This window comes from Varroa destructor, unplaced genomic scaffold (assembly GCF_002443255.2).
Source record: "Varroa destructor unplaced genomic scaffold, Vdes_3.0 BEIS01000006.1, whole genome shotgun sequence".
Classification (NCBI taxonomy): domain Eukaryota; kingdom Metazoa; phylum Arthropoda; class Arachnida; order Mesostigmata; family Varroidae; genus Varroa; species Varroa destructor.
The window spans coordinates 16,432,220-16,459,396 of record NW_019211459.1 but is presented as its reverse complement, the minus strand read 5'-3'; the positions used below and the strand labels follow the sequence as shown (position 1 = coordinate 16,459,396).

Genomic DNA, 27,177 nt, shown 5'->3' with positions numbered 1-27,177 from the left:
ATGACCTTACACGGTACACATGTACAGCGCTATATCGGGAGAGAAACACAAGTTAGGAAATGAGGTACCCCTTGCAACGGGCGCGTTACCTTTTGATTTGTTTAGGTAAACAAATGCTTATTCCTCTGTAGTCGAAGCGTAGAGGCATTGCAGAACGATAAAGCACCTAGGTAAGGTAAAGACCAAATGTTAGGATTCGACGGCATTACCTGGTGCAGCTTCTTAAGCGCACCATTACTTTACAATACACTATTTTATAATATCCTTTGCTGTAGATTGAAAGGACGATAAGGAGATACCTGATCGTACGAACAAGATAGGGTACACTAAACATCCTAATCACCACTGTTAAGTAAGGATAGTTCGGCTCAAGGCCGAGCGCATATCTTTAAACTTCTTAGCGCTATACACCGTTATGGGGAGTGCTAGCAATCTGCCACGCAGTTTTATGTCAGCTACGATACCGCTCATATACGGCTGAAGTATAAGTAATAATGACAATCATTATAATTTTAATAAACTGCAATTATCTGCCCGCTCGCAACTTTGCGTGTCATGGAAGTAGTAAGTTAGCTGCTGCTATTATTGTTACAAATTTCTCTACGTACAGAGACGAGCAAAACACTGTAAATATTCCGTATTACGTTGGTTACAGATAAGTTAATTTGCATCCGATGGACTGCTTCTGTTTTTTTCTGCGAAGAGCCATCATCAGCTTAAAAATACATCTCCTTGTTCCGAATAATAACAGTAGTCGACCTTACTGCTATAAAATTTATTTATTATGATGCCATATACAATTTACCCTTTATTATAAATAATAAATGTTTGCAAATCAGCAGGCAAGCTTGAATGTGAAGGCAATAATTGTTCACAGGCCAACGTGAATGCGCGTTGGTCCTGGAATGGGTGGCGTACAATCGCACGAGTAGCAGATCTCCTCAATGACTGCTACCTGGGTGCACAGTGCACGTGGAAGTATAGCACCTGATTTTTTTCGTCTTTCGTTGAATGCGATACCTCTGCGATTAAACCACCTACCAGCAGCATCAGTCATAAGGCGGTTTTGACAACTTAAAAAAGAGGTATTTACAAAAAAATCAACACTTTAGCTCTACACGTGTGTAATGTGATTCGTACTGTTCCTCTAACATTTAGTCTATTCTCGATTTATGCCAAAAGGTTAACTCTACCACCCTGGGGAAAAAGGCCGTTTTGTATTGTATTTAGAGCTGTTCTGTGGTATTAGTCGCTGTCGAACGTGGTGGCACATTTTGCACCCCCAATACATCTGTAATGAAGATGAATGATCTATTTATTAAGTGGGCTTTGCTGCCCCCCATCTCCACTCACCCTGCGATAACACGCGGTTTATCTAAACGTATTCATTATCTGCTCGGTAGTTCCCGCTTTCATATTATGATGCGTTGTGCTGTGACACTGATTTCGCTATCTGACGATCTCTGAAATGAACAATCCCTTCCTTTTGTCGCCGACATATACTCCCTTTCCGACACTGGCCACCGTCGTTTTTTTCCTTGTTTTTTTTTTGTCCCAAGCCTATCTCCTCAACCTGTCTTTATCACTCATCATAACTAACACCACTCTGCTACTCTATTCGGCCTTTGTCCGCGGCTGTCTGCCTGACTTTCATTTCGCTTCTTTCTTGTTACTGATTCTGTTCGGTCGCTGCACATCTTCCAAGCGCTTACCCTTTCACGTATCCTTCTCTCAATTTATCTCGAATCTATCGCGCCGCCGCCGACTTATTCTTACGACCCGTTGCGACGCCTGTCGCTAGCAGAGGCTATAGTTCTATGTTAAAGCAGCAGAAAGGGCATTGAGCCCGGGTGGACTTTGCTGACTAGATGACTGGCTTAAGCAGGCTGTCACTGCTGCGCTGTCGCCCATGCTATGTGAAACTCGGACGAACGGGTGTATTTATTGTGGCCGTACACTCTGACGGGTATTCTTTTCCCCTAGATGTATTCACAAATCGAAGAACGGTGTATCTACAGAGTGATTCGGCCGACCCTTGGCTGCATCATGAGCAGTCGTCGATTTTTAGGATCCTACGTTGGTTTGTTCGAAGATAAAAGAACTGACTCGCGGATTGACCGTTGGAATAAGTTATCCTAAAAAATCCCTATTCAGTTACGTCACGTCTACGAGGGCAGGCTATTGCAGTCCCTCCCAGTCTCTGACGCTAACAAACGCCTTGGTAGAAACCGTGGAATAACGCAAACAGGGACGAGAAAAAATACACCCAAGGTAGGCTGCGCGGGTAATGATCAATTGCGATAAACCGAAATCGAGAACAAATAGTCTTCTTACGGCTTACAGCCTTTTCATGCTCAACTAAAAACACGTATTAAATTGTTGGATTGCTGGGCAGTCTTCATTCACGCGACGCGATCTGCCGTCGTCATTGTTGCGCTCGTTACTACTTCTGTTGGTCTCCATCTTATGGTGATGACGACGATGTCGGCCCTGGATATCTCGTCCGTAGCCACTGCTGCCAATGGCAAATTTATTGTGCCGCCATAGATGGCAATGTCCAATATTCGTGGTTCCTATGCGTAGTCAATGCATTGTAACTACCCATCCGTATATGACCTTTTCGACTCAAGGCATGCTTCTTACCCAGTCTTCGTGTGTAACCGCCTGGCGATTCACCTATCTAACCCGTGCAATAAGTTTTCGTGGTCGGCGATCAGTATCGCGTGTTTGCCATAAAACGTGACGTGACGTGTTAGGAACGCCGCAGCGTTTTCAATACGAAGCAGAGTGGTGACACTTGCTGGTTGGTAAAAAAAATCGCTTGCCTACGAACACAACAGGAATGAACACCTTTTTTGCCGCCGCTGCCGAAACCCCCATCGCCGCTATCGTTAGCTCGTTCATAACGATAGAATCCGCAGGTCCGTCGACCGGCCGTTTAGTTTGTAGAGTAGGCATAATAGCGTTAACGATCGCCAGATCGAGCGCCCACTTGTCGTGTGTCCCATTCCCTCTTTAACTTTAACGTAAGCAGCCAGCGGAACGGACAGCACAAGGCTTTTAGTTCTTTCATTTCAACGCAAAGTCATCGACGACAACGGCGCTGACCAAAACGTCGACAGTGGTGCGGCTGCCCATATTCCGAGGTCAGTCTGCTATTAATGTGCACGTTACAAGCACCTTACTAACAGCGTAAACAATTTTATTTAGAGTTTGTTTCCGATAAACTAAACGAAGGCACATGAGGCCTGCTAGGCCATTAATGATGCTTCAGAATCCGAGTGCATCTTGTGGTACGATGGTGCACTGTTCCCCGACAAGTACGGCGGCGTGTGTCGCTGTTTCTGTTCACTGCGAGTTGTCCGCTAGTATCGTTAATGACGTAGGCAAAACGAAGACAAAACAGTAAATATTTCGTGGGACTGTTTAATAAAACCTTTCGGCTGCCGACGGCCCCATGGAAGAACTCACCGCAATGGTCGTTAATACGACGGCGAGAAAAGGGCACAGATAGTTCATTCGTACCAGCTTAATTCGATGTGTTAACGATGCTTACGCTTAACACAATATATATGGTATATGAAGGGGCAGCGGTAGCGTTTAGAAAGCAGCGGGCAAGCGTGAATATAAGCATGCGCTTCATTGTCTCGAATAATGGTTGCTTCGGGACGTTTGTGCAGGATTTCGACTAGATGCGTCAGTAGTCCTACAGAACATAAAGCAAGACTTGTAAACGTAAACTTCATGGAATTAGGAACCAGGAACCCTATTCAAGATAGGTCTTCACGGAAAGGGGTGATGGTATTGTAACTGCTAATACTGGCAACATAAGAGCGGCGCGAGGCTGAACAGAGTAGCGAAGTAATGGAAACTGGCACATCCAAATCCAGACACTATCTGTGCTTGTTGGAAGGACAGACTCTATGTACATGTGTCGAGTTTGCATTTTTCTATTATTTCTGAAGGTTTCGTTAATTCATTTTTATTGTACATAAAACAATCGTTAAAAAAAAGGATGTACGGGGCTGTTCGTAAATTTTTATTTAGAATGGAACAGTAACGGTAAAGAGCAAAAGTAGTCGTCGAAATCTACTATAATGCTCCACTGCAACTGAGTCTCACCAATTTATCTGAAGTTACCTAAAATATTTGTATAGCTAGTCTACTATGTAGCCAGCCAGGGAGACACGCGGAACCGGTTTGTTTATTGCGAATCTTGAGGACTGAATTATAACCTAACGACCTGCAATACCCATACAGACATCGCAAAGCAGCGATGAGGATTGGGTTCAACACACTTTTCGAGGCCTCGAAGCCGGGCAAACAGGATAACATCCTCAATGTTCCGTTTATACACAATTTCGATTACTCTATTATCATTGCTTTTCACCATTTGTAAAATCCATTAAGGATGATATATTTTTGGGAATGGCGAGAAAAATCAAAAGGTGTTCAAAAGGCTATTTTCCGCTCAGAGAATGACTGGCAGAAATGCTCTATTATACCATTTTGTTATCCCTATTATTGTTTTGATCGGAAAAATAAATGAGCAATAACGGCGAGAAACGTCTAATTATATTGAAGCTTGAAAAGTGACAACTTCGTGGATTGTAACCTGTCAGCTTCTGCAAAACCTAAAAGAAAATTATTTTCCGTTGAGGACCTGGACGTATTTTATCTCTCTATTTCTAAGCAGAAATAAATTTAGAATCGTTAACGGTTGATGAACTTCACTGTGATATCATTCCAAAACAACAAATCCCCGTGATAATTCAATGGTAACATGCCTGTCTATAACCCTAGCTATATATCGAAGTCGGAATTAACAACTAGAGATAAGTACAATGCTCGCGATGGCGGGCTGCGTTCGAGTATTACAGCTATATGGTAGAGAAGGGAAAAAGAAGGGTTAGAACGAAATCTGCATTGATACGTCCCTTCTTGCTCCTATTCTGGACACTGTTATTGCATTGATAAATGGAAAGATACGAGACTTAATAATTGTGTTGATCTGTTATAACTACCATCGTCCCTATAATGCTGCGCTTATCAACAACACCCCGATAGCAACGCTAGCCTTGTGGGCAAACGTGTACGTAGGATGGAAGGTAAGGTCGGGGGAACACGACAAAAGTGGATAAACAACATTTGCTTCTTGTGTCCCGTTAGCCACCTAACCGATCAACAAGCAAACATAATAAGGCCTGTAGTGATTCTAATTTTGACTAACTTCGTACTCACCCAAATAGCATCTCATTCATTATTGATAAAAAAGAGGGCCGCCGATATATATATATATATATATATATGCGTATATGTATGGCTTGTTGCATGTGTTTCTATAACGCGCTTGTCTTAGTGTAACATACTCTGTTACACTACTACGTAAATGCTAGAGGAAACTCGAGCCATATATGTCTTTCATTGTTATAATGGATAAAGAAACTAAATAGGACAGCAGTTTTGACAGCTAAGCAACCATCGATTCATTCGTCCTTTAAAGGCCGTAGTCAAACTATATATATACTCTGCTATATATATATATATATATATAGGTACTCCCCTGCTTATGCGGCTTGAAGAAAAATTAGGACAGTTCGTTTCAGAAAAACAGGTCTTACGAGGTTAAAGAATATCCTATTATTAATATAGCGCATAGATAAAAAAAATTACTAATGATAACGGTCTTCTTTAATAATATCTTTGTTTTTGAGTCAGCAGAGAATGGCAAAAATAGTCCAACAGCACAATAACCTATTTTAGCAGACTCTTAGGTAAATCTATCGGCAACCAGGTTTGTATCGAAAAAAGGTTATTGAAAAAGTCCTATTTTTCAACGTAGTGCCCACAAACTTTCATACAGTATTGTGGCCTCCGTTGCATCATATCAGCATAAGGCATTGATACTGAACAAGGTAAAACGTTTTCTAAGACTCTTGGATACACAATCGAATGCTCGCATGCGTGAAGTCTGAATAGAACTTTTCCCCCATGCGGGCGTGGTTTATTTAATCCAATAACCTGCAGAAACTGAAAGTTTAATACATAAACAATTGAGAGATTTCCAGCTTTTACGTAGAGTATTGCCGCTAGGCATTGGTGCTGATGATGGGCGGCCCCATCCAGCATGAAACGAAGTATATCTACGTCCGATCTCGAACCTAAGTCACCACGTGTCCTGAAATTTCGTAACCAAAGTGGTTGCCATACAGGGAGAATAGATAAACAGTTTATACACTCGATATATCTATCTAATATTTTGAGAGCACAAAGTGTTCCGGATGACTACAGGACCTTACAACATCAGCCTTGCGCCATCTAAACTGGTAGCGAGAGATGCGTTCTGTCTAGAATCTCGTTCGCACCGGCGATAGAACGCCGTACATTTGCATACGCTTTTGTTATAAACATATCTTTATAATTAAGTACAATAGCAAACTGAATGACGTGAATTCCAGCTGAGCTCAATATTCATTCACGCCCTGATAACATTAAAAATATATGTGAGCAGTCTGCGTGGCCTTTTGAGTCTCTGTTCTATTGTTATGACTCGGTAGCAACTCTGTTGATGTAAGAGGCGTTCTTTAAGGGAATAAAGGCACCGGCTCGATTTGTTCCGAGTGCTCATGTCACCGTAATCAGGCTTGGCGCCTATGTGCCTAGCTAAAAGTGATTAGTCATAATGATGGTAACTGTGGGAGGGCTCATGTAGACTTTTACGTAACCGCGCGAACACAGGAACGCGGATCAAGGCGGCATCGTCTGCAAATTCAGGTGTTATCCTTTACCGGTATAGAAACGACTGGCTCTAATTTCAAACAATGCACAAATGCCTCAGATACCCCCGAGTATGTGTATGGCCAAAACCTCTAATACCATCTTCAACTAACTGTCATCTGTTCAGTGGTCCCAAAAACAGCTCTGCTTTTTGCAACAACGTCAAGTAGGTCATAATTGTAGGTACCATTGGTTATCTTTCTCCTCCGATGTCTTTATCTGTAGACAGGGTCGTTATAGTGGTAAGACACGGTAGTTGGTGCCATGACTCATCCGAACATCTTCCGCAGGAATCATCGTGGCGCACTCTTAAAATAGAACACAGCCTACCAGGTTAAGATAGGTTGGCTGGCAGTGACGGTTCGAGCCGGCTGCCTTGATTCATGAGGGGGAACGTAGTTGCCGCAACAAATAGCGCTCCGAGCCACTCTCGGAAAGCATACACATTCTAGCTGCCTTCGTACACATGGGTCCATTACAAAGCCACGAGTGTTCGTCGCGGCGACAGCAAGTGGGTTTCGCAAGAAGGTATACGAATAGGCTTTAAGTTCGTCGACAAGGAGAAGCCTGATCATTTCTGATCCGGTCGCCATTCCGTGTGCGTCTGGCCTCGTCTCAAGTGGCCATCGACCGCCTGTCGCTCAGCCGTGACTATTGTAGCTACCGCGTGTGTTGTGTGCGTTCCTCCTCGGAGTAAAGGAAGGACCCGGTTTAATGCCCGCGATACATATGCAGCGCCAGTAGGCCGGCAAACAGTGCCCAGCATAAAGTTTATCGAGGAGCTCTCGCTTCTATTAGCCTTCAGCTCCTCTTTTTAATGCTTGCCGGTACAGGATTTTACTGATTCTAACCTTTTTTTGCCTAAAAGCGAAAACATTGACCGATGAGCCAAAGAGAACGCCAAAATGGGGTAATGATTGTCGGTGGGCCGATTTTTTCGTGGGTGGACTAATCCATAGGGACCTCCTGCTTAATTTTTACGCTGCGTAGAAAGGGTTCTGCGTTCTGTATGGACAACTGCGTGCATACACGGACAAGCCCCATGCAAGAACTAAATGTTCGTCACACTATTAGATATCCTATATATTTTAATAATAAAAATTGCTTAGAAAATCAGCGGTGCGTTAGACGTTTTACCTTTCTATCGTGAGAAATCATAATGGCCATTCAAGATTGCTCAATCCACCTGTTTGACATAAACAAATTTGTAAAATAAAACACTGTTAAAGCAATTTCTTTTTTAAATAAAGTCAGTCTTCTAAATATAAGTGCAGAGAAATGCGTTCGAACTCTGGCATCGTTATCAACAGTATACTCATAGATGCTTCGACGAAAACTACTCACTGCAGCACCTTTAACAACTCCATGACTCAGCTTCATAGGTAACTAGCCGATACAAGTTTTTGACGGCTTGAGACGAAACGATAGGTAATAGTTAGCCATAAAGAAGCAACATTAAAAAGCACTTTACTTTTGTGCTCATGGACAAGCAGGCCTAAGGGGAGAGAACTTCGTAGAACATTTTAAGTTCTATTGCATGATTTTAGATATTCTGCTCTTGCTAGGGAACTTTACTGAGGGTTTGTATCCTCTTATAGTGGACATCCCGAATTCAAGCAAACTCTAATCGAACTTCATTCTCGCGGGCATGTTCATGTTTTACCTAAATGTCTCAACAAATATTAGCTAATAAGGAAATATAATAAATTATTTTTTAAACAGGTAACAATAATAATTCAGGTAGCACTACAACGTCGATTATAAAGACCTGTTTGAAAATTTATAAATCTTCGCAAAACGTGCAGAGTTGGACCTTGTCAACACGATGTAAGCTGGACCTGTCGACATGATTAGTATATATCTAATGCCCTGTCCCGCGAATGTGTTTGTGGCAGAGTGTTAACCACTGATATCTCTGCTCGAAATAATAACATCGTTTATCATCTAAATCTGTTATTGTACCCAAAACGAAACATCCTGTCAGTAGGTCCAAGAGCAGTCTTTCTACATTAGTGTCTATCGTCGCATAGGGTCCTACACCAGTATCGCATGCCCACGTACGTACATACATGCGCATAGTTTATCTTCAACGCCTGATAAGCCGTATTGGATACCATAACCCTGTAATAATAGTAGTAACAAAAAAACAAAGATTACCTTTGTCAGAGTAGACCAATTTATAATCGCGCAGATATGCTCTGTCAAATTGCTTTTTCGCCCCTTATGATAATTATAAACATTTACGATTATCCTACACCTTTTTTCTTTCATTAATTGCACTATAATGTTATGTGATACACTTTTAAAGGCAGACGAACGCCCAAATTAATTACATGGCGTAATAGCCGAAAATTTTAACTGAAATTGTATTATATCGAAATGTCAGCTGTGTTTAATAACAGAAGACGTAAATAGACAAACCATTTGAATATACAAAAACAAAAGTCTGAGATAATTTTTAAAACAACCCTGAACCAATTGTTGGCCGTTGGCCATCGCTAGCAGATTATGTATATGAATAAGTTGAGTAACGTTAGGGTGTTAACAGCAAATTTGGCTTTGAGTAACTTTTGAAATGCACGTTATTACTAGCAGACGAGAAAGAAAGTGAAAGCTGGTAAGAAATAAGTTCGAAAGAAAGAAATCTTCCAGTCTTGAAAAGCAATGCTCAGTGTCCAAGCTTTTGTTCCACAACACTGCGGAAATTCACCGAAGATTTGGCAAATATGTCTTAAGCGAATGCACAGGACGTAGACGGTACGAACGTTCCAAGAGCGGAGAGCTGGAATGCTGAAGACCAAGCTGGTGGTGACCAGATGTCGGCACCCGAGGGAAGAGTACATTGCCGCGATTGGTGAAGCTTTCACGAAGGCATAGCAAGGAATCTAAGATCCTTATTGGATAAAACTAGCACTGCAGATACAACGTATTCGAGAACTATAACTTAAGTCTTGAAAATGCAGAAACTGCGCAGAAAATAGATTGACCGGAAGTTGAAAATGCGCGCCGTGTATTCCACGTGCAGTCTGTAGAACTTTAATTAACAAAAAGCCAGCCTGGAGCATACGATCGCCATAGGCGAGGTATGGTTCAGTCCTTGCTGTCAGTCGAAGAGGGATGAAATGAACGAATGGCGGTGTTCTGGAGGTAAATCGAGATGTTCAGTATCGAATATCTTCGGATCCAAGGTGATAACAGTACTTACAATTAACAAAAGGGGCATTTCTTATTCTCTTCTCGTTTCCTATCTCGGGTTCCTTAAGAGGCTTGTGCCTCTAACCTCTGGTTACTTGATGACAACGACAACACCTCATCGCCGTGCCTCAATTACTTCCTAGATTGAACAAAGGAATATCCAACGTCGGCTTCATCGTGCTTATTCCCCCGATTTAACTCCGTCTGCTTACGGGACTTTCATGTTATAAAAAAAGCAGCTGGCGGACAGGCATATCCGACCACTAAATTATTTCGAGAAATATCATAGGGGAATGCTAATGGTAAATTTATGGCAGCCTAAAGGCCGCCAGGACGTTGGAATAAGTGTGTAAAAAATAAGAAAGGGTTCCTACAGCATACACTAAAAAATCATCATTTTAACCCGACTCTTTCAAAATTTCTTCAGTTTCAAAATCTATTGAATTCGCTTGTAACGATCTAACAGCGTTGGGTATGAATAACGGTAAGCCTAGTCCCTCCTCCTGCCCTGTATATAGACCCGATTCCTGAATGACATTAATGTACGTCTGAGAACAATAGCTTAGATATTATAGATTCAATACAGTTCTAGCGTTTGCCCTACACCCGTTCACAGGCTGCTTTTCTACGAAGGCATAGATAGGTTTTTGTGTTTGTCAGAACACTCGCAGTGTTGCTCCTACGCTTGGGAGAACCTTTACAACGATATCTCCTATTGAAAGCCTATTCCTGGCTCATGATGTGCTAATCTGTGATCTATCGGAAACCCGCTTTTCTACACACACACGCCAACACTACCGACTCTAAACGAACGTCAAAATAAAATGAGCAGATCCAAAGTCGTATTTTCGGTGCCGGTAGCATTTGTTAGCGATAGCGATTTTTTTTCTTGCTATGTAGGAAGCTTTTCCGCCACGCTACGATTTATACCCAAATATAGCGTTGCACAAGAACACTTAGCAGGACGGTTTGCTCCTGACGTTCACTGTTTTGTGTAGGCGACAGAAGGACAAACGAGGCTTACACAGTTCTGAACGTCTCACAACTAACGAACACGATCGAATTCGACTTAATTTATAACAGACTCTTAAAAAATCAAATGACTCGGAGACGGTCGTAACCGCGGTGCGGTTACCGAATTCCTCAGAATTAAAAAATGACTGGATAACAAACCATTTTTGAGATTGAGGAGAGCTGCTTCAAGGGATTATGTTGGAAATCGTGAGGCGAATGAGATGTTGAATGTTATCGCTTTAAACTTAAGTATCACTTAGCCTTGCCTCGTTCAGATTAGCTTATTATATCAACTTGCAATGCAACATGACGGCATACTAGCGGGAAAGTACCGGTTAGAAGGGTTGATTGGTAATCAGATCTGCCCGTTGTAGCACGTCTTCAGATAGTTCGACTACTTCAAATAGAGGTCAAATCGATGCATAGCGATTGACCTATCATCCGAAAACGTAATCAAAAATCCAACTCTACGATTTGGGTCACAGCGTCATTAACACAGTTGAGCAGAAAACTTCGCTTGTACATTTATCTGAGACAGACTTGGCGGACTGAGTGAAAAATTTACTGGATTTCGTTGTGATTTTAAATGTTTGCCTGGTACATCACTCGATTAATCAAGTGTGTATGTGGGCGGTGGGGGGATGTTTCTTCCTTAAGAAAAATGCGGGGCTCGGATTTGGCTAAGGGGCAAAACAAGCAGACAATTTTAGAGTTTATCAACCTTGGTAGCAATTTTCCACAGACCAAATACCATAAAGCTTCGCGTAACGCAGGACTGGACCATACTTCATAAAGGCCACTGTCAAAGCTTTCTGTATCGGTTAGTGAGAACTAAATACAACGAAGTCCTTGAGGACTTATAAAGCAGCTCCTGACTTACGGAGCGGTCACGAGAACGTCTATAATCCCCCTTTAATGGAGAAGTTTAACCATTGTCCTTAGATCTACCAATGTAATCTAACCCTCCTTGTCCTCTTTTGTTGTTATGCATTCCAGTGTTCGAAGTGTCATGCACAAGCACTTGGAGAAGATGGGAGAAGTAACATTCGACAAGATCTTCAACCAGAAGCTCGGATACCTCCTTTTCAAAGACTTCTGCGAAAATATCTGCGACGAACAGGTCAGTACATGTACTATTTGTGTGATTTGTTATCGCTTGTTTCACTTTATGTAAATAGACTGATTCGTTCCTTCTCAACACAAGATTTATGCCCAGGGGTCTGTGTGTACAACTAACGTCAGGAATATACATATCACCAAACCAAACATTTACTACGTGTTTTTCCTGTTTTTACTTAAGCCTTTAAGCGTAGTCGTAGCTGGCACTGGCTGGGACGAGATTGTATTCACGCACGGATTTGAACCTAGACCGCTTTCAGCTTAGCTGGAAAACACGTTATCCACTCCGCTGCCACGGGGACAAGCGTCTGCTGTTTACTAAATGCGAAATGACCTGGCCATATCCTTTCATAGACAAGTATAGGCTAATCGTGTATTTTATTTAAGGCATATTCCTTTCTAGCCAGCCTTTTCTTTTAGCTATCACAGACGGGACTAGGAGCGAATGCTCTAAAATTTTTTACCGTACTGCCGTTGAGTGTTGCCTGCCTCAGATGAGATAATAATCAAAATTACATAGATCTTCATTAATATTCGAGATTGTCTTCAGTATCCGCAGCTCTGCGATACGTATGAACGATTTACTGTGAGACAACTGTACCATAAATGTTATAGATTAGGTTAACCCCATAGGAATGCAGCTTTATTAACTGAGCACAGTTGCTCCCGACGGAAAGTAGCAAATCGATATGGCCATTAGCCGTTATTATTGCCATCGCCTGATGGAATTCGAAAGCATTGTGTGATATCTTTCAATTACCCGCTAGCAAGTCGTTCTGTTGTTGTCGGAAGAACCTTGACGAAGAGCGCGTACGTTCTCCAATAGCAGAGGCTGCCTTTGTTCCAAAAAAGGAGTAACGGCTTATTTTCCAAAAGGACCTTCTATCGTAGGTGCCAAATCTACACTGGCCGCAACTGCTACAGTCAATGTAGTCTTGTGACGCTCCTTCGAAATGATTTGCAGTTCTCTACGAATCGCACTAGGCATGCAGAAAGTGCGTTGTCGTCCATCATGTCTTTATCGCCGTAGCAGGTCGATTAGAGCGCCCCAAAAACCCCATCACCGGCTGGCCTTAGTAGCAACATACACATTTTAAGATACACCTTACCATTCGTATAGCGCCATCGAACGCAACGCTGTATGTGGGACATGAGCAACGCAACAGCATACGACAACCCACCAGCCACTAGAAGTCCTTCACTTATGATTAGAATTGATGAGACACCGTATCCGATGGCAATTGCTGCCCCACCATCGTGCTTTCCACGACCACCATGTTGACAACGAACTTTTATACCGGCATTGATAGGCCGCAAAGTAGGAGTGTCGGAATGGGAAGTAACATTCTTTGATTAAAGAACCTGCCACCGGCGAGGGAAAAACGACGTCGGGAAAATCTCAAAATGGCTGGTTCCAGCCGGCAGTGGCCATTCAGCTAACAGGATTTATTGAATCTGCTTGGACAGATTATTATACGGGCTTCTGGCAGAAGGGAAAACTTATACGAAAGCAGCAAGAACTAGTCCGTTTTTAGTTGGTTTGTAGATGTACAGGCCTGAAGCCTACTTTAAATAGCGCAGCCAGTAAAAAAAAACATTGGCTTAGGGCTCATTGCGCTGCCATCTGTTGACGAGAAGAGTATAATGCGTTTCCTAATGTTTGGAGTCGATTCAGTATCAGTGCAGAGAACACAGAATCGCTAATTAAATTGTCGCAACATATCATAATCAAAAGGACCCAACGTCATTATTTTATGCGGAGGTATTGCGCCTATAACGAAAGGGGAAAACACCGGTGGCACTGGCTTAGTTTCTCTATACTTTTTTCAACGGATACTAAATCTGTTGCTTTTCATATAGTAAATGCGCAATGTTATTTGACTGGCGTTTATCTTAAAAATGAAGAGTTTTACCGCCTCGTGCAATACATCGTTGAAGAAAATAATTAATAAAATTGCGGTTTAAACATAGTACTTATCGAGGATACCGATATGGACCTACGCGTTACGACTATTACTCAGTACTTGATAAATTTATTTAAGCGGAAGCCCGTTAGTTGATACACGCGATTAATCAGCTACTACAGGTTACTCCTGTAGATTCGGTAAGACGCGATTTTTTACCTTGTTCGTATTCATAACATTCGCGCCCGCCAATTTTTTTTTTTTTGATCTTTCCCAGGTAGCACAACTCGCTTTTTATGAAGAGATTAAGAAATACGAGAAGCTTGAAACTGTGGAAGAGCGACGTGCCGCGGCCCGGGAAATCTACGACAATTACATCATGAGAGAGCTGCTATCGCATACCCATGTGAGAATCTTCGTTCATCCTAGTATGACGCGAAAGTACTGCTGTCTCATGCTTCAGTGATTGAAGATTATCTTAAATTACTTTCACAGGTTTATTACGATGTTGCTCCGACTCTTCCATTAGTATAATGGCCGATTTTTATGGAACAATAATAAGGAAGTTGTTCTTTGTTTGTGTAAGCAGGTTATTACTAATTTGAATATAACCTAGATATACATTGGAGCTAAAAAAACATCCGCACGCCTTGACAATACCGCTTCTAGCTATCGTTAAGCCAGTTAATTAACGAATGTATGCGGGAATTTATCCTCGAGTTTAGACATACTCGTTGGAATCGGTGGCTCACGTGCAGAAATATCTCATGCGAAACGAGGTTCCAGTCGGGCTATTTCAGCCATACATTGAAGAGATCTTTTCCGCTTTGCGGGGAGATATCTTCGCCAAGTTTATCGAAAGTGATAAATACACAAGGTAAGTTCATTTATGTTGCGCCTTTCAGTATGCCATCTACAACAACTATAGCTGATAGTACAGTATAGCTCTTCAGAACACTGCGAGGATTCAAGCTGCGCCAGTAACACAAATAAAGAAACGTATTAAATTATCGTAAGAACGCGGTGATGCGATGACAAACCATGCATTTTTCAAATGTAAAAAGTCCCAATAGGCAAGAAGTTTAACTACTGACTAACTTCTGTTATGGTAGATTCTGCCAATGGAAAAATCTGGAATTGAATATTCAATTGAGTATGAACGACTTTTCGGTTCATCGAATAATCGGACGAGGAGGCTTTGGAGAGGTAAGCGGCCTGTAGAGGCCTTTCCTGTGTTTTCATAGCTGCAATGAAACTTTGTGAGAATACATTCTGATAGATCATTCTAATTGTATCAAATGCCTAATAAGATTTTGAAGAGTTAGCTAAATATAGCTTCGGTTGTTTTCGTACTTATGTTTTACTTCGTATGTAGTACGTCAAATTGAAAACAGAAGTTCCAGTCGTTGGTCTTATTTATCTTAGGTATTACAATTCAGATCGCGCTCAAAGGGACATCGCCTTGTTTTGGCGGCCGACGCTTTCAGGTTTATGGGTGTCGCAAAGCAGATACTGGTAAAATGTACGCGATGAAGTGCCTCGACAAGAAGCGAATTAAAATGAAGCAAGGCGAAACATTAGCTCTCAACGAACGGATTATGCTGTCGCTCGTCTCCACTGGCGAGGATTGTCCATTTATCGTCTGTATGACCTATGCCTTCCAGGTGTGTAGGACCCACGGAATTATTGTATGTTCTATAAGTACTATTGAGATCTGTTTTGTTTTTCCACTGAGTTCCTGTATCAGGCCAACGCAACACCCATAAACGTTTAAGGAAGCGAAAAAAAGAACAAATTACTCGTTCATAGCAAATAACTATCGGTCAAATCGTCCATGGAGTTAAGCACGGATCGTTAATGTGCTTACGAATAGGTCTACATAGAAGTGCTGTTGCTCTTTACAGACGCCAGATAAGCTGTGTTTTATCCTGGACCTGATGAACGGTGGCGACTTACACTATCATCTATCGCAACACGGAGTTTTCACCGAAAACGAGATGCGCTTTTACGCGGCTGAGGTAGGTTGCAGGCTTACACTGTTTTTTAGGCTTTGGTTCCTTTTGTTCTCCTACAGGTTTGCTGTTAGTGAGGGCTAAAGGGATTACTAGGCAGGCGCAGACGAGTCTGGAAAACAAGCAAATAGTTATCACGATGATTGAGTGTAGCTAATACAAAAGGATCGGCAGGAAAAAGTTCTTGGCATAAAATTAATTAACTATTGGAACTTTGATTCTGCTATCATTTAACACTTCCCAGATGATCTGCGGGGTTCACTGCGATTTGCTAGAGACAAGCCTATCTGTTACCGCTTCGACATCAATTGCTAATATCCTATATAGCCCTGCGATTGTGCATGATCTCCTGGAGAATACAGTTTTTCTTATACTGACAGTCAAATCCGTCGTGGCGGGAATAGTACGCTCATGCACGACTAATTAAAAAAGTTTCTATTCGATAGCACTTTTGGTATATAAATAGGCTACAAGATCCGGCCCAATGATTATAGTTCGGGATATAAGTAGTCCTCCCGCTACGAACTTAACTAGAAAAATTAGCCAATCAGAAGCAGTGGATTCTTGGAAGGGAAAAGACCCAGCTTGCAACTCTGGCAGAATTCTACAATGATAAATGTTGGAAAGGTGCCGACCGTTCTTAAGTCAAATTGAAGAGATTTTTGTGTATCGTAAAAAAATGTTCTTAAACTAAATATGCACTATTTTGGTCGTGGATTCTCTCTCAGTTTTTCTGGTAACGCCATATTCCTATCGCTGTAGAACTCTGCTGAAACTGAATTAACTTCTTTAATTAATAAGTTCTGTAGAGACCAAAACAGATATTAGTCAGATGATGCAAGATCCGCGCTATATGACAGAATAACTAAAGTTTTCCCATTTAAATTCTCTCAGTTTTTTGGTAGCTAAAAGCGCATATTGCCTGGCCTTTGTTACAGTGGAAGATGGCAGTAAGTAATCCAGGCGGCAACAGCTTGGAATGCATAATTCCTTGGTGTACAAAGCTACCAAAGACATAGTGTCACCTTTTTTGATGTCGATCTAAGCTTTGCTTCAGATTTTGGAGCCTAGTCTCGCCTTGATCACAGCCTATTTCATGTACCCTTGCTGTATGTGGATCACTTCTCGTTATATATATATATATATATATATATATATATATATATATATATTTGTAGATACGATCTATAATAGATGGCAGAATAGGTCCCTTTGCGTATGGCACTCAAATGTGTTGTTGCCAGCTTTCTTTAACCTTTCTTCGAAATTGTTTAGTGGTAAGTATTCCGTTAAGTAAGCGATGTCGTGGTTATTCAGGTATTATCTTGCTTAACTTTCTTAATAATTGTATCACCTTTTTTTCATAGTTAGTCGTCCACTACAATAGGTCGAAATTTCCAGCACGTACGCTACAAAAACCATTGTGGCCTGTTTCTTCCGGCGAGGCATCTTCGCATTGAATGGCACCCGTGCCATTATCCTAATAAAAAGAAATGTAGCAAATTTATGCAGAAATTTCGTCCCTCTTCAGGACGCTCTATGTTAAGTCTGAATACAGACATTTGAATATTTACCGCTGTCAAACTTCAGCTTCCGAATGGCAGCAACGATCATCCTACACAACTCATTCTACCCAAGATATTTGACATAAAGCCATTTTGCTAACAAGCCAATTAGTGCTTTTGAAACAACCTAATAATTTTTTTTGTAACATTTTAAACCTATTTTGCTTACAGGTAATCCTGGGTCTGGAGCACATGCATCGCCGCTATGTTGTCTACCGCGACCTGAAACCCGCCAATATCCTCCTTGATGAAAACGGCCACGTCCGAATCTCCGATCTCGGCCTCGCTTGTGATTTCTCGAAAAAGGTACATTTACCTAGATGGAATAGAAAATTATCTTGATCATCTGCGAACTCGGATCAGTGTTGACTTTCCTAAGGGAAGCAAAATCGACATGAACTGGGTTGCGTCACGTCTACAATAGCCTTTTAGGGCGTCGCCCACGTACATTTGCCTTTTCGAAAATCGCGCAGAACTAATTCTGCGCGATTTTCGGAGACAGATGAGATTTCTGCGCGACAGGCGACCAATGCTGATGAAGGTACGATTTAAAAAAGAACATTCAGTTGTTACATTTTCGATGGTTATTTTTACATTTTAGAAGCCGCACGCATCGGTTGGCACGCATGGTTATATGGCCCCTGAAGTGCTGTCGAAGGGTACGGCCTACGACTCTTCCGCCGACTGGTTCTCCCTAGGCTGTATGCTCTATAAACTGTTAAAAGGGCATAGCCCTTTTCGACAACATAAGACCAAGGTTTGTATCGTTAGTGCTTAATTCTTCTGTGAAAATACATTCAAGTTTGAATCTTGTATAGAGTAAAATTAGTGCACACAGGCTTCTTTCTGCGGTCGTGCTAGTCTTGTTGAAGAATAGGGCACTAAACTAAGGTTTTTGCAAATAACTTCAACATGCACCGATGTTACCACGGATGTGTTTTTGAGCTATTTATGGCCCTTTACAATAATAACAACATAAATGATGACGATCGCATATAGACTGAATAGCAATGATTAACCGAGGGGCAACCAATGGGTCGTACGGGACTTCCCTATTTCAGGACAAGCACGAAATCGATCGGATGACCCTCACAATGAATGTCGAACTACCGGATAGCTTCTCACCCGAACTGCGCCACCTTCTTGACGGCCTGCTTCATCGAGACATTGAGAAGCGGTTGGGTGGGTAGCCTCCTATTTTATGCTACCGCACACGCATCGATGGCCTACACATGGCCTTATATAGAACTAGCCTAGAAAGATCATAGTAGTAGTAATAATAATAATAGCCTTGTGAACGGTAATGAAATAACATGTAAATGTCACCACAATTTTATCACAGTTGTATTGCAGTGATATATTACGGTGTGTTTTGTATATGAATATCGTTACTTTGTCACGGCTTAACCGTGTAAGACACGAGAAGTTTCCGTGAAGAGACCACTAAAATAGTCGAACAGATATATTTTGCTCACATTGTAAATACGACATATCTCACCAAGACATGTCACACTGATAGACTTTAATTAGACATACCTTTCGGGGCTAGTACATTGTAATGTAAAGCCTGCCCTTAGCAAGTCTCAACAAGTGTACTCAGTTAGTGGACCCATCGTACTAATATAGCCTCACGGTTCAGATTTCGTGTTACCCAACGTACAACGAGTAGAGGCTAAAAATCAGCCGCGGTATAAAGAAACTTTGAAACCATACACACGAGACATATAAGTGCTACTTACTGACTACGTCTCCATCTTCCGTACGGGAATAATTTCATAGACAGCTGTTGTCAATACGCTAACCACTTAATGCGGTATACTTTGGTTCAAAACGATCTTCTATGACAGATGAGCCAAACAGACGTTTAAACAAAGATGGTACCGAGAGTTTTTCAAAAAGTCTCTTCATCGTATACACTGCTGCGCAGTCGTGGCATTGACGGCGATTGTTCTGCTTCGTCCTGCAGGCTGTCGTGGATTAGGCGCGGACGAGGTGAAAAGTCACCCGTTTTTTTCTGGTTTGGATTGGCAGCTAGTGTACCTACAAAAATATCCCCCGCCCCTGATCCCACCCAGGGGGGAGGTAAATGCGGCAGATGCATTTGACATCGGGTCGTTCGACGAGGAAGATACGAAAGGTATGTATTATCATAGCGTCATCGCATACAGCCAATGTACAGGTAAGTTGAGCAATAGTTTTCGGCTTGATTAAACGCATGGTGTCGCGGTTAAATGTTAAAACAGGACCCATTCGTCTGTGTAATAGGGATCAAACTAACTGAAGCGGATCAAGAGCTGTACAAAAATTTCCCCGTCGTTATTTCGGAACGGTGGCAACAGGAAATAGCTGAGACCGTGTTCGAGAACGTTAACCAAGAAACCGATAAGAAAGAACTTAAAAACAAGGCAAAGAGCAAGGTAATGTCTATGGCTGCTTTGAAGGCTTTCTACGATTCTTCGCGACGATTTCCCTCTGACAGTGTCTTTTCAAATTCAAAAATCAGCTTGAAGTCACATTCGTCTTCATTATAATGAAATTCTAAACACATATCTTCTATTTTCTTGCAAAAAAAAAAACAGGTAAAATTTGACGAAGAAAAGGAGTCAGACTGCATCGTTCATGGCTACATAAAGAAACTTGGAGGACCTTTTGCCTCAGCGTGGCAAACCAGATACGGTATGAAGATACCAAAATTGCGTATATATATATGTATATGTATATACAGTGTAGGAAAAGCAGTCTTGCACAGGAAAGAGATTGAAGTAGACAATTAGGCAAACGTTAAGCGGACAATTGAAGAACCATCCGTGTCAACTAGAAACCTACTTTCCTTCCTAATTGACAGTTAACTCCCTGATCTATCTCTAAATGTACCGTTTTTTTCATTCTAAACCTAACATGCCTCGACGTGTGTGTATAGAAACTTTCTCGTAAAAAATTCTTTTTATTAAAACAACTAGTAAAAAACATAAAACAACAAATAATGTCATAATAAAATAATGTAGCGAAAAAAGGCTATAGCCGCTGCTTTTCTTCTAGCAAGATAATCTCGACATTAAATTTGACCTAGATACCAAATTTGCAGTACTTTCGGGATGCACACGACCCAAACCTTTTGTTGCAACCCAAAATTTTGAGTTACTGGATTTTTTCTTAGACTAAATTTTAAAAAATGGGCTTATACGGGAAATACTTTTTATTGTTTTTCGTTTATCTTTTTTTTTGAACGATAAAGAAACAAAGTAGGATGGTTTACTTCTTTGGAGCGGTGTCGTGCGTTCCAAACCTGTACTTTCTATGAAAACCAAAAGCAAGATACAGTTTATAGAAATCATTATATTGTGAATGATTCCCTCGTAAACTGTGTGGGCCATAGCAAGATGACGATCTATAGCTGGCTATATAACGAGCATGTTCGAAATTATGCCAATCTCGCAGTGAAGTTGAAACAGCTCTGTGGGCTCAGGGTGTAATTTAGCAGGAACGCCTATAGATATTAAGTTAAACTAAGGCATCATATACTACAGACCATTATTATCAGCAACGTATTACATGTGCTGCTTTCCGAAAAAATCCTGACGACTCTATTGCCACAACGCATGATTCGAACAAAACGATGCACGGCAGGCGAAAGTTCAGCTGAGGTAGCGTTAGGGAACGGTGCTGATATTGGTGCTATTCCTTGTTACCTTCGATACAATGTACAACCCGTGGATGTGGGAGCGCTGGGGTCATTCAGAAACCGGCTTTACATAAAGTTCTACTGCACCGTGTGAACTATAAAAGACGACTGGCAGCCTAGCTTGGTAATAAATAAAATATAAATAAATGGTAATACGAACTTTGTTAACCAAAATCCTAACCCTTTCTACTAAGAAACACATTTCCCCCTCGGCATGACGAACTCCTTTGAACGAGATCGTTGGTGGCATACCTATATAGATTCACCTTTTGTCCGGGAGTCTATATGCGCCAATGACATAGGTGCCCTCAATCGATATTTTCTTAGAAATGAATGAATTATAACGAGTCCATATCAGCCACATGGTAGGGCAATACTAAGGACTAGTGTTGCTCTAATGTTTGCTATAGCATTCGCGATTTATAGTACTTTTAGCCCCTATAGCTTTACTTTTCCCTCTATGTTGTTGTACATCAGGTTATTATATGGACGATCTTTGTTTCGCAGCACAGAAAAAACCATATATAAATATCCGATCTCAATCGTTTGTCCAATTTGACAATCCAAATTACGCATCAGATCCGCCAACACAGAATGTCTTATTTAACCTCTGCTATCGCTATATGAATGACGTACCATTTCTCCTGAATGGCTTCAGGTAAACTCTATCCCAACAGATTAGAGCTGCACAGCGAGTCGGGGAAACCGGATCTGATATTTATGGATCAGATTGAAGATGTCGCTTCGGATTATGTAACAGTTAAGGTAGGAGAGTATAAAAATAAGAGGAAAAGCACTTACAGGTGATAGGCGACATGGCCGATAGGTAATGTTTAGCTATCGTGAGTTCCTGCGACACATGGTCTTTTCGTCAGATCTCGACGGAGCAGCACAGATGGAATACACTTGTTATGGCGTCGCTTCTGCAAAAAAAAAGACCTGCAATACCTTAAAAATATGTATTGTCTTACGCGATTCATTTTGCTTTAAGGCGGTAACTTGCTCTAGTATATAAATAACAGAAATTGCAAATGTTTATGATACCTCGATATAATAAGACGATTAAAAAATATTGAAAAACATATGCATAAATTTGTCCATATGTTCATTCGCGATTGATTTTTTATTTATAATGCTAACACGTCACTATGAATTTTGTGTATCTCAATGTCTCAAATGATAATTCGAAAAGAGCGAACAATGTATTGTATTACGGATGCGCGATCGGGCCGAAAAAGAAAAAGACGCCCGTATAGTCCTAACGAATCAGGATGAAATAGGCCTAAAGGTGAGTAGCTCTCCGCTCCTATTCCTATGAATTTTTCCGAAAGCACATTTTTTACTTCAAGTTTCAGTTGTTAAATATGATTACAACTTCAATCGTCTCGTGTTATCGTATCAGTATTTCTCTTCTCATAGACGAGTACCAAAAAATCTCTACCGATTTGGACAATGAGCTATTGGCTTACAATTGTACCTGTTTATAAATGTTGTGAAATATATACATATTAAAAAATGACCAGCCAAATAATAATAAGCATTTTTATCATCGGCAGGAATGGCTGATTTCATTAAAGTCAACCCACAAGAATTCACTTGAGCTTTTGTCCTCAATGGCAAAGAAAGCAGGAAAAATCTACGGCACAACGAATGAAGCCAATTCGACAAGCAGCAAACCGACACAGACATCGAGCTCGACTCTATCGACAGTATCGGCCACGTCTGTCATTATGATGTCCGGCATCGCAACGTCATTATCGTCATCAAATTCACAGGCAGCGGTCACAGCGTCAAATTCCCAGCCAGCTGCACATGGAAACGGCAGTAATTAGGTCGAAGATGGAACGAGGATTTTTTTCCTGACCTGCGGTACCTCGCAGAAGGGCCAAAGGTGTCAAATTGTAAGCATTTTGGAATAAACGTTCTCAATAATTTAGAGTTCTCTAGGACGTTGGGGGTTTCCGTATTCAGCACTTGTGGGTAACTAGCCGCTAATGCGGTCTTTTTTCTTTTTCGTAGACCACTTTCACTGAGTTCATTGCCAAATATCGTGACGCCGTCCACGGGCACGTGTTCATCCGTTGTTCCTAAGAGCCGATGGTAATCAATCAGTGAGCAAAGGAATACCTGACCGGGTCAATAACGTCGTTAACGAAGTGTGGAGCAAGGGCCGAAAGGAGAAAATAAGGGAATTCTACAATGTAAGAGAGAATTGTGTCTTCGCATAGTGTGGAGCTTGTGGACTTGCATTACCTCACAGATGTTGACAGTCGCCCTAGGCTGGACCGCAAACGATGTGACACAGGCAAAGAAAACCTTTGTAAAAGTAAAATCAGATATTGGCCTCCACTTATCCACGAGTAATGGGCATCGCATAGCGGCACGTATAAAATGGATTTCTCAGCTTCTGTCGCCAGACAAAGATCACAATCACAAGTCAAGGGTAGGCAGCAAAGGACGTTTCAACAGTTTGAAGAAAACTGAGAACGACAAAAAGAGAGCGCTACATAAAGAAAGAGCAACAATCTCGTAATATAGCTATATTACATAGACGTTGGAGAAGATGAACTAAGATAGAAACGTAAGAAGCAAGCACTATAGGTAGAATATGCAGAAATCTATAAGGCAAGAACTAGCTATATTGAAAGACAACGCTAATCCTGCAAGAAGACGGAAGTGAAGGGAATAAATATGCGACACTACATAGAGTTACAGACGCTGATAAAGACGAAGTGGCTACACGTGATGAAAACAGACAACAAAAACCAGCCACCGCTTACTAGCATGGTAGCATTACTAGCGCATGAGGTAGCACAGGCGATGATCAAATGGGTGAGGAACGTGAAACAGAAGCAGTGTTTACAGGGATGCATCAAACCCGGGTCCATTCGTTCGTCCTAGGTAGCGACGATAGACCCACAGAGACCAAACAAGTCTACCACATCATCCTTCATATATAAATGACGGTAATATATGGGTATGTGTTCAGTTGAAAAGAAAATCACAACGATGAACACGTTGTTGACAGAACAACAATATACAAACAACAAACCAAGCAAACAAACAAATATAATAGTATACTTCCGCAAAACCGACGCAGAGAGAGAGAGAGAGAGAGAGAGAGAGAGAGAGAGAGAGAGAGAGAGAGAGAGAGAGAGAGAGAGAGAGAATACTATAATCTCGACTACGATGAAGAAAAGCGAGAACGATGATAATAACAATGTACTAATAAAGAGTTTAACAAAAATGTTAATTAACTAGCAGTTGATCAGTGTAGTAACGATGGCCAACCTTATAATTACTATTGTTATTATTATTATATTGGGGATTACTATTCTTACGAGAGAATAACGGTGGTTAGGAGCCTGTGTATAATATTATTGGTATTGCTACCGATACTTTAGTACTATAACCCCCAATGGAAGACATTGACATAGACGAGTATAATGTCCGACCATCGCAAGTGTAGAATACCCCCAACACCTGTGAAATAATTGTGTATGTTAACACTATGTACATAGTATATGAATACAAAGAAAAATAATATTAACAATGATGATGGTAATGATTATAATAAGAGTAAAAAAATTGGATGGAAAATTGGGACACAATACAGCAATAGGCCCATAAGGTAGATGGACTACATGAACTGTGAATTATGATTATAACAAATTGACAGGCAGGGCAAAACTGTGTTGAGAAGGGAAAACCTATTCCGATATTGGGGCAAGATAATACGTTTGAGACGCGTCTAACATCGAGATCTCTAACATTGAATTGACGGTGGAAGGTTGAACAATTTTTATTATGTACCGGTTTCAACTATTTTCTTGAAAAGCACCGCGGTTGGTAACAATGATAATCTGCCAATCAACCACATCAACAAAAAAAAAGCACCGAGAACATCCGGATATGTGAGAGATGGAGACGCTCACACTTGTAGCACACGATATAACCTTCTACCAGTAACAAAGCAGGACCGACGAAACGAGAACAAAGTTAGCTCCTACATATGTAAAAAAAACATCTACACATCATTTCAGCTAATGAACATATACTGAAGGTGGGTGCCGTCGAACGCATGTTATACACGCCTATGTTATTTGATATATATATATATATATATGCTACAGGTGAGAGAACATATTGCTATCCGTCGCGTTTGTACTTTAAGTATTACAATTATTTGTCAAATGGCAAGGATCTTAGGAGACGAAACTAGTGGTTTATTTTACTAAATTTAACCCCTATAAATGATAGTGATGATGAAATATAGGTGCCTGGAGCAAAAAAAGCGAACTCGCCGGCGGAAGTCAATAGAGACGTGACCATTGATACACATCTGCCGGTGTGTCGATAAAGAGTTCATCAATGAGATTTTTTTTTTGCCGAACGCTTTCATCTGGCGTTCTCGTTTGCAAACCATAGAAATTTCTGTCCTATTTTAGCTGCTTTCGAAACGTTTTCTCTCTTTCTCTCCCTCTCCCTCTCCCTCTCCCTCTCTCCCCCCCCCTCCCTCTCTCCCTCCCTTTCTCTCTCTATGTTGGATCAATCCGTTGAGCAAGGTCAGAACTACAACTAGCACCCCCGCCAGGCTTTTTTTTTGTCTTTGCTCTTATGATATCAGCTACGGTTAATCGTTGTATCAATTGTTATTATTACCTAGCACGCGAGTACGAAACTATACGGGGCTCGAACGGCCATTAATCACTGCATGGTGTCTCCAACTGAATCGAACTACAAATCCTTACCTTGCAGGGTAATAGCCATACTGATATTTGTTTCAATTGTTCGATCAGACTAGTACCTGTTGTGTCGGCGAGCTGTTTAAGTAACTCGCGTAGTCCTTTTCAGGATGTAACTCGTGTTACGACGGTTTGATATTATATACAAGATAATAGCTTCATGTTAAAATATTTAGTCTCATAGCATCTTGCTTGTAAATGCTTAGAGATTTGGTTGAACACTATAGACCTATACCAAACTTGAACTAATTTTTTTGCCATTACATTTAACCAGTATGGGAAAACATTGTACGTTTTTCGCGGTATTACTGATGTATAATTTACTCGTAAGTACAGACGGCGGCAGCGTAAAGGTAGGCCTATAATTGGTTAAGATATAAGCGTAAATGTTGGCAAGCATATGATCTTCGATTTACACTGAAATTAATCTAAAAATTCAATAGGCTTTCAGTATAATCGTCCCTTTTTAACGTGAAAACATATTTTCTGTGAATCCTAACTTCAACGTGTCTCCTACTGGAAGGCTCACCTTATTTCTACTCCGCGCGCGAAACCCCGGTGTCTCCCTCTCAGCCAAAGCTAGCGATGAAGATTGCTCGCAGGACAAACCAATTAGCTTCACGCTACTGCCTACTTAATAAACTGAGCTAACGTCAACAAAACAGCGTCATACGAAAGCGGACAAATGCAATAATTGTCCAAATTTCAAAATGTTTTCGACTTATTACTGCTGCTACTGTTACTACTACTACTACCCTATTACTTCATGAGATCACTTAACTCGCCGTTCATTGCGAACCGGTTGATATCTCGTATCCATTAAAAATGTAAACAAATACAAACTTTCCTAACAATTGTTATTATTACACTGTTAAATCGTATTATTTTTACCATTGTCACTGGAAAATAAGCATGCGGTTGTTCTGCTTGTCTCTATACTATGCCCCCAGGATAGGATCGGTGCACGATTCCATTCTCGCTTCTTTCTATCAGCGCCAGTTGGTTTGCTGAGCTATCGTAGCTCCTTTTGGAGTGACCATAATTAATTACTACTACTACTACTACTACTACTACTACTACTACTACTACTACTACTACTACTACTACTACTACTACTACTACTACTACTACTACTACTACTACTACTACTACTACTACTACTAC

At 41.1% G+C, this 27,177-nt stretch overlaps 1 protein-coding gene and 1 long non-coding RNA gene across 11 annotated transcripts in view; one reads left to right on the top strand and one right to left on the bottom strand.

Moving 5' to 3' along the window:
* Gprk1 (G protein-coupled receptor kinase 1) overlaps positions 1 to 26,876 on the top strand; it is a 42,529-nt gene extending 15,653 nt beyond the window's left edge. For 9 of the 10 annotated variants that reach the window (XM_086993153.1, XM_086993154.1, XM_022809862.2 and 6 more), the window contains 16 exons: positions 11,983 to 12,106; positions 14,287 to 14,415; positions 14,735 to 14,886; positions 15,122 to 15,215; positions 15,497 to 15,673; positions 15,914 to 16,027; positions 17,758 to 17,892; positions 18,188 to 18,343; positions 18,648 to 18,768; positions 19,553 to 19,723; positions 19,852 to 20,003; positions 20,166 to 20,262; positions 21,927 to 22,033; positions 22,461 to 22,556; positions 22,825 to 23,169; positions 23,288 to 26,876. In XM_086993153.1, coding sequence (XP_086849279.1) covers positions 11,983 to 12,106; positions 14,287 to 14,415; positions 14,735 to 14,886; positions 15,122 to 15,215; positions 15,497 to 15,673; positions 15,914 to 16,027; positions 17,758 to 17,892; positions 18,188 to 18,343; positions 18,648 to 18,768; positions 19,553 to 19,723; positions 19,852 to 20,003; positions 20,166 to 20,262; positions 21,927 to 22,033; positions 22,461 to 22,556; positions 22,825 to 23,100 — 2,101 coding nt within the window. In that variant the 3' untranslated portion in view covers positions 23,101 to 23,169; positions 23,288 to 26,876. Of the gene's footprint in view, positions 1 to 3,014; positions 3,147 to 11,982; positions 12,107 to 14,286; positions 14,416 to 14,734; positions 14,887 to 15,121; positions 15,216 to 15,496; positions 15,674 to 15,913; positions 16,028 to 17,757; positions 17,893 to 18,187; positions 18,344 to 18,647; positions 18,769 to 19,552; positions 19,724 to 19,851; positions 20,004 to 20,165; positions 20,263 to 21,926; positions 22,034 to 22,460; positions 22,557 to 22,824; positions 23,170 to 23,287 lie in introns of those variants that run through there. The other variant, XM_022809864.2, reaches the window with a different exon arrangement.
* LOC147754923 (uncharacterized) lies at positions 761 to 1,480 on the bottom strand. Its single transcript, XR_015330375.1, has 2 exons — positions 1,354 to 1,480; positions 761 to 1,073 (listed from the first exon to the last, which is right to left on the bottom strand). It is a non-coding gene; the product is annotated as an uncharacterized LOC147754923 (long non-coding RNA).
* Positions 26,877 to 27,177: the final 301 nt, after the last annotated feature.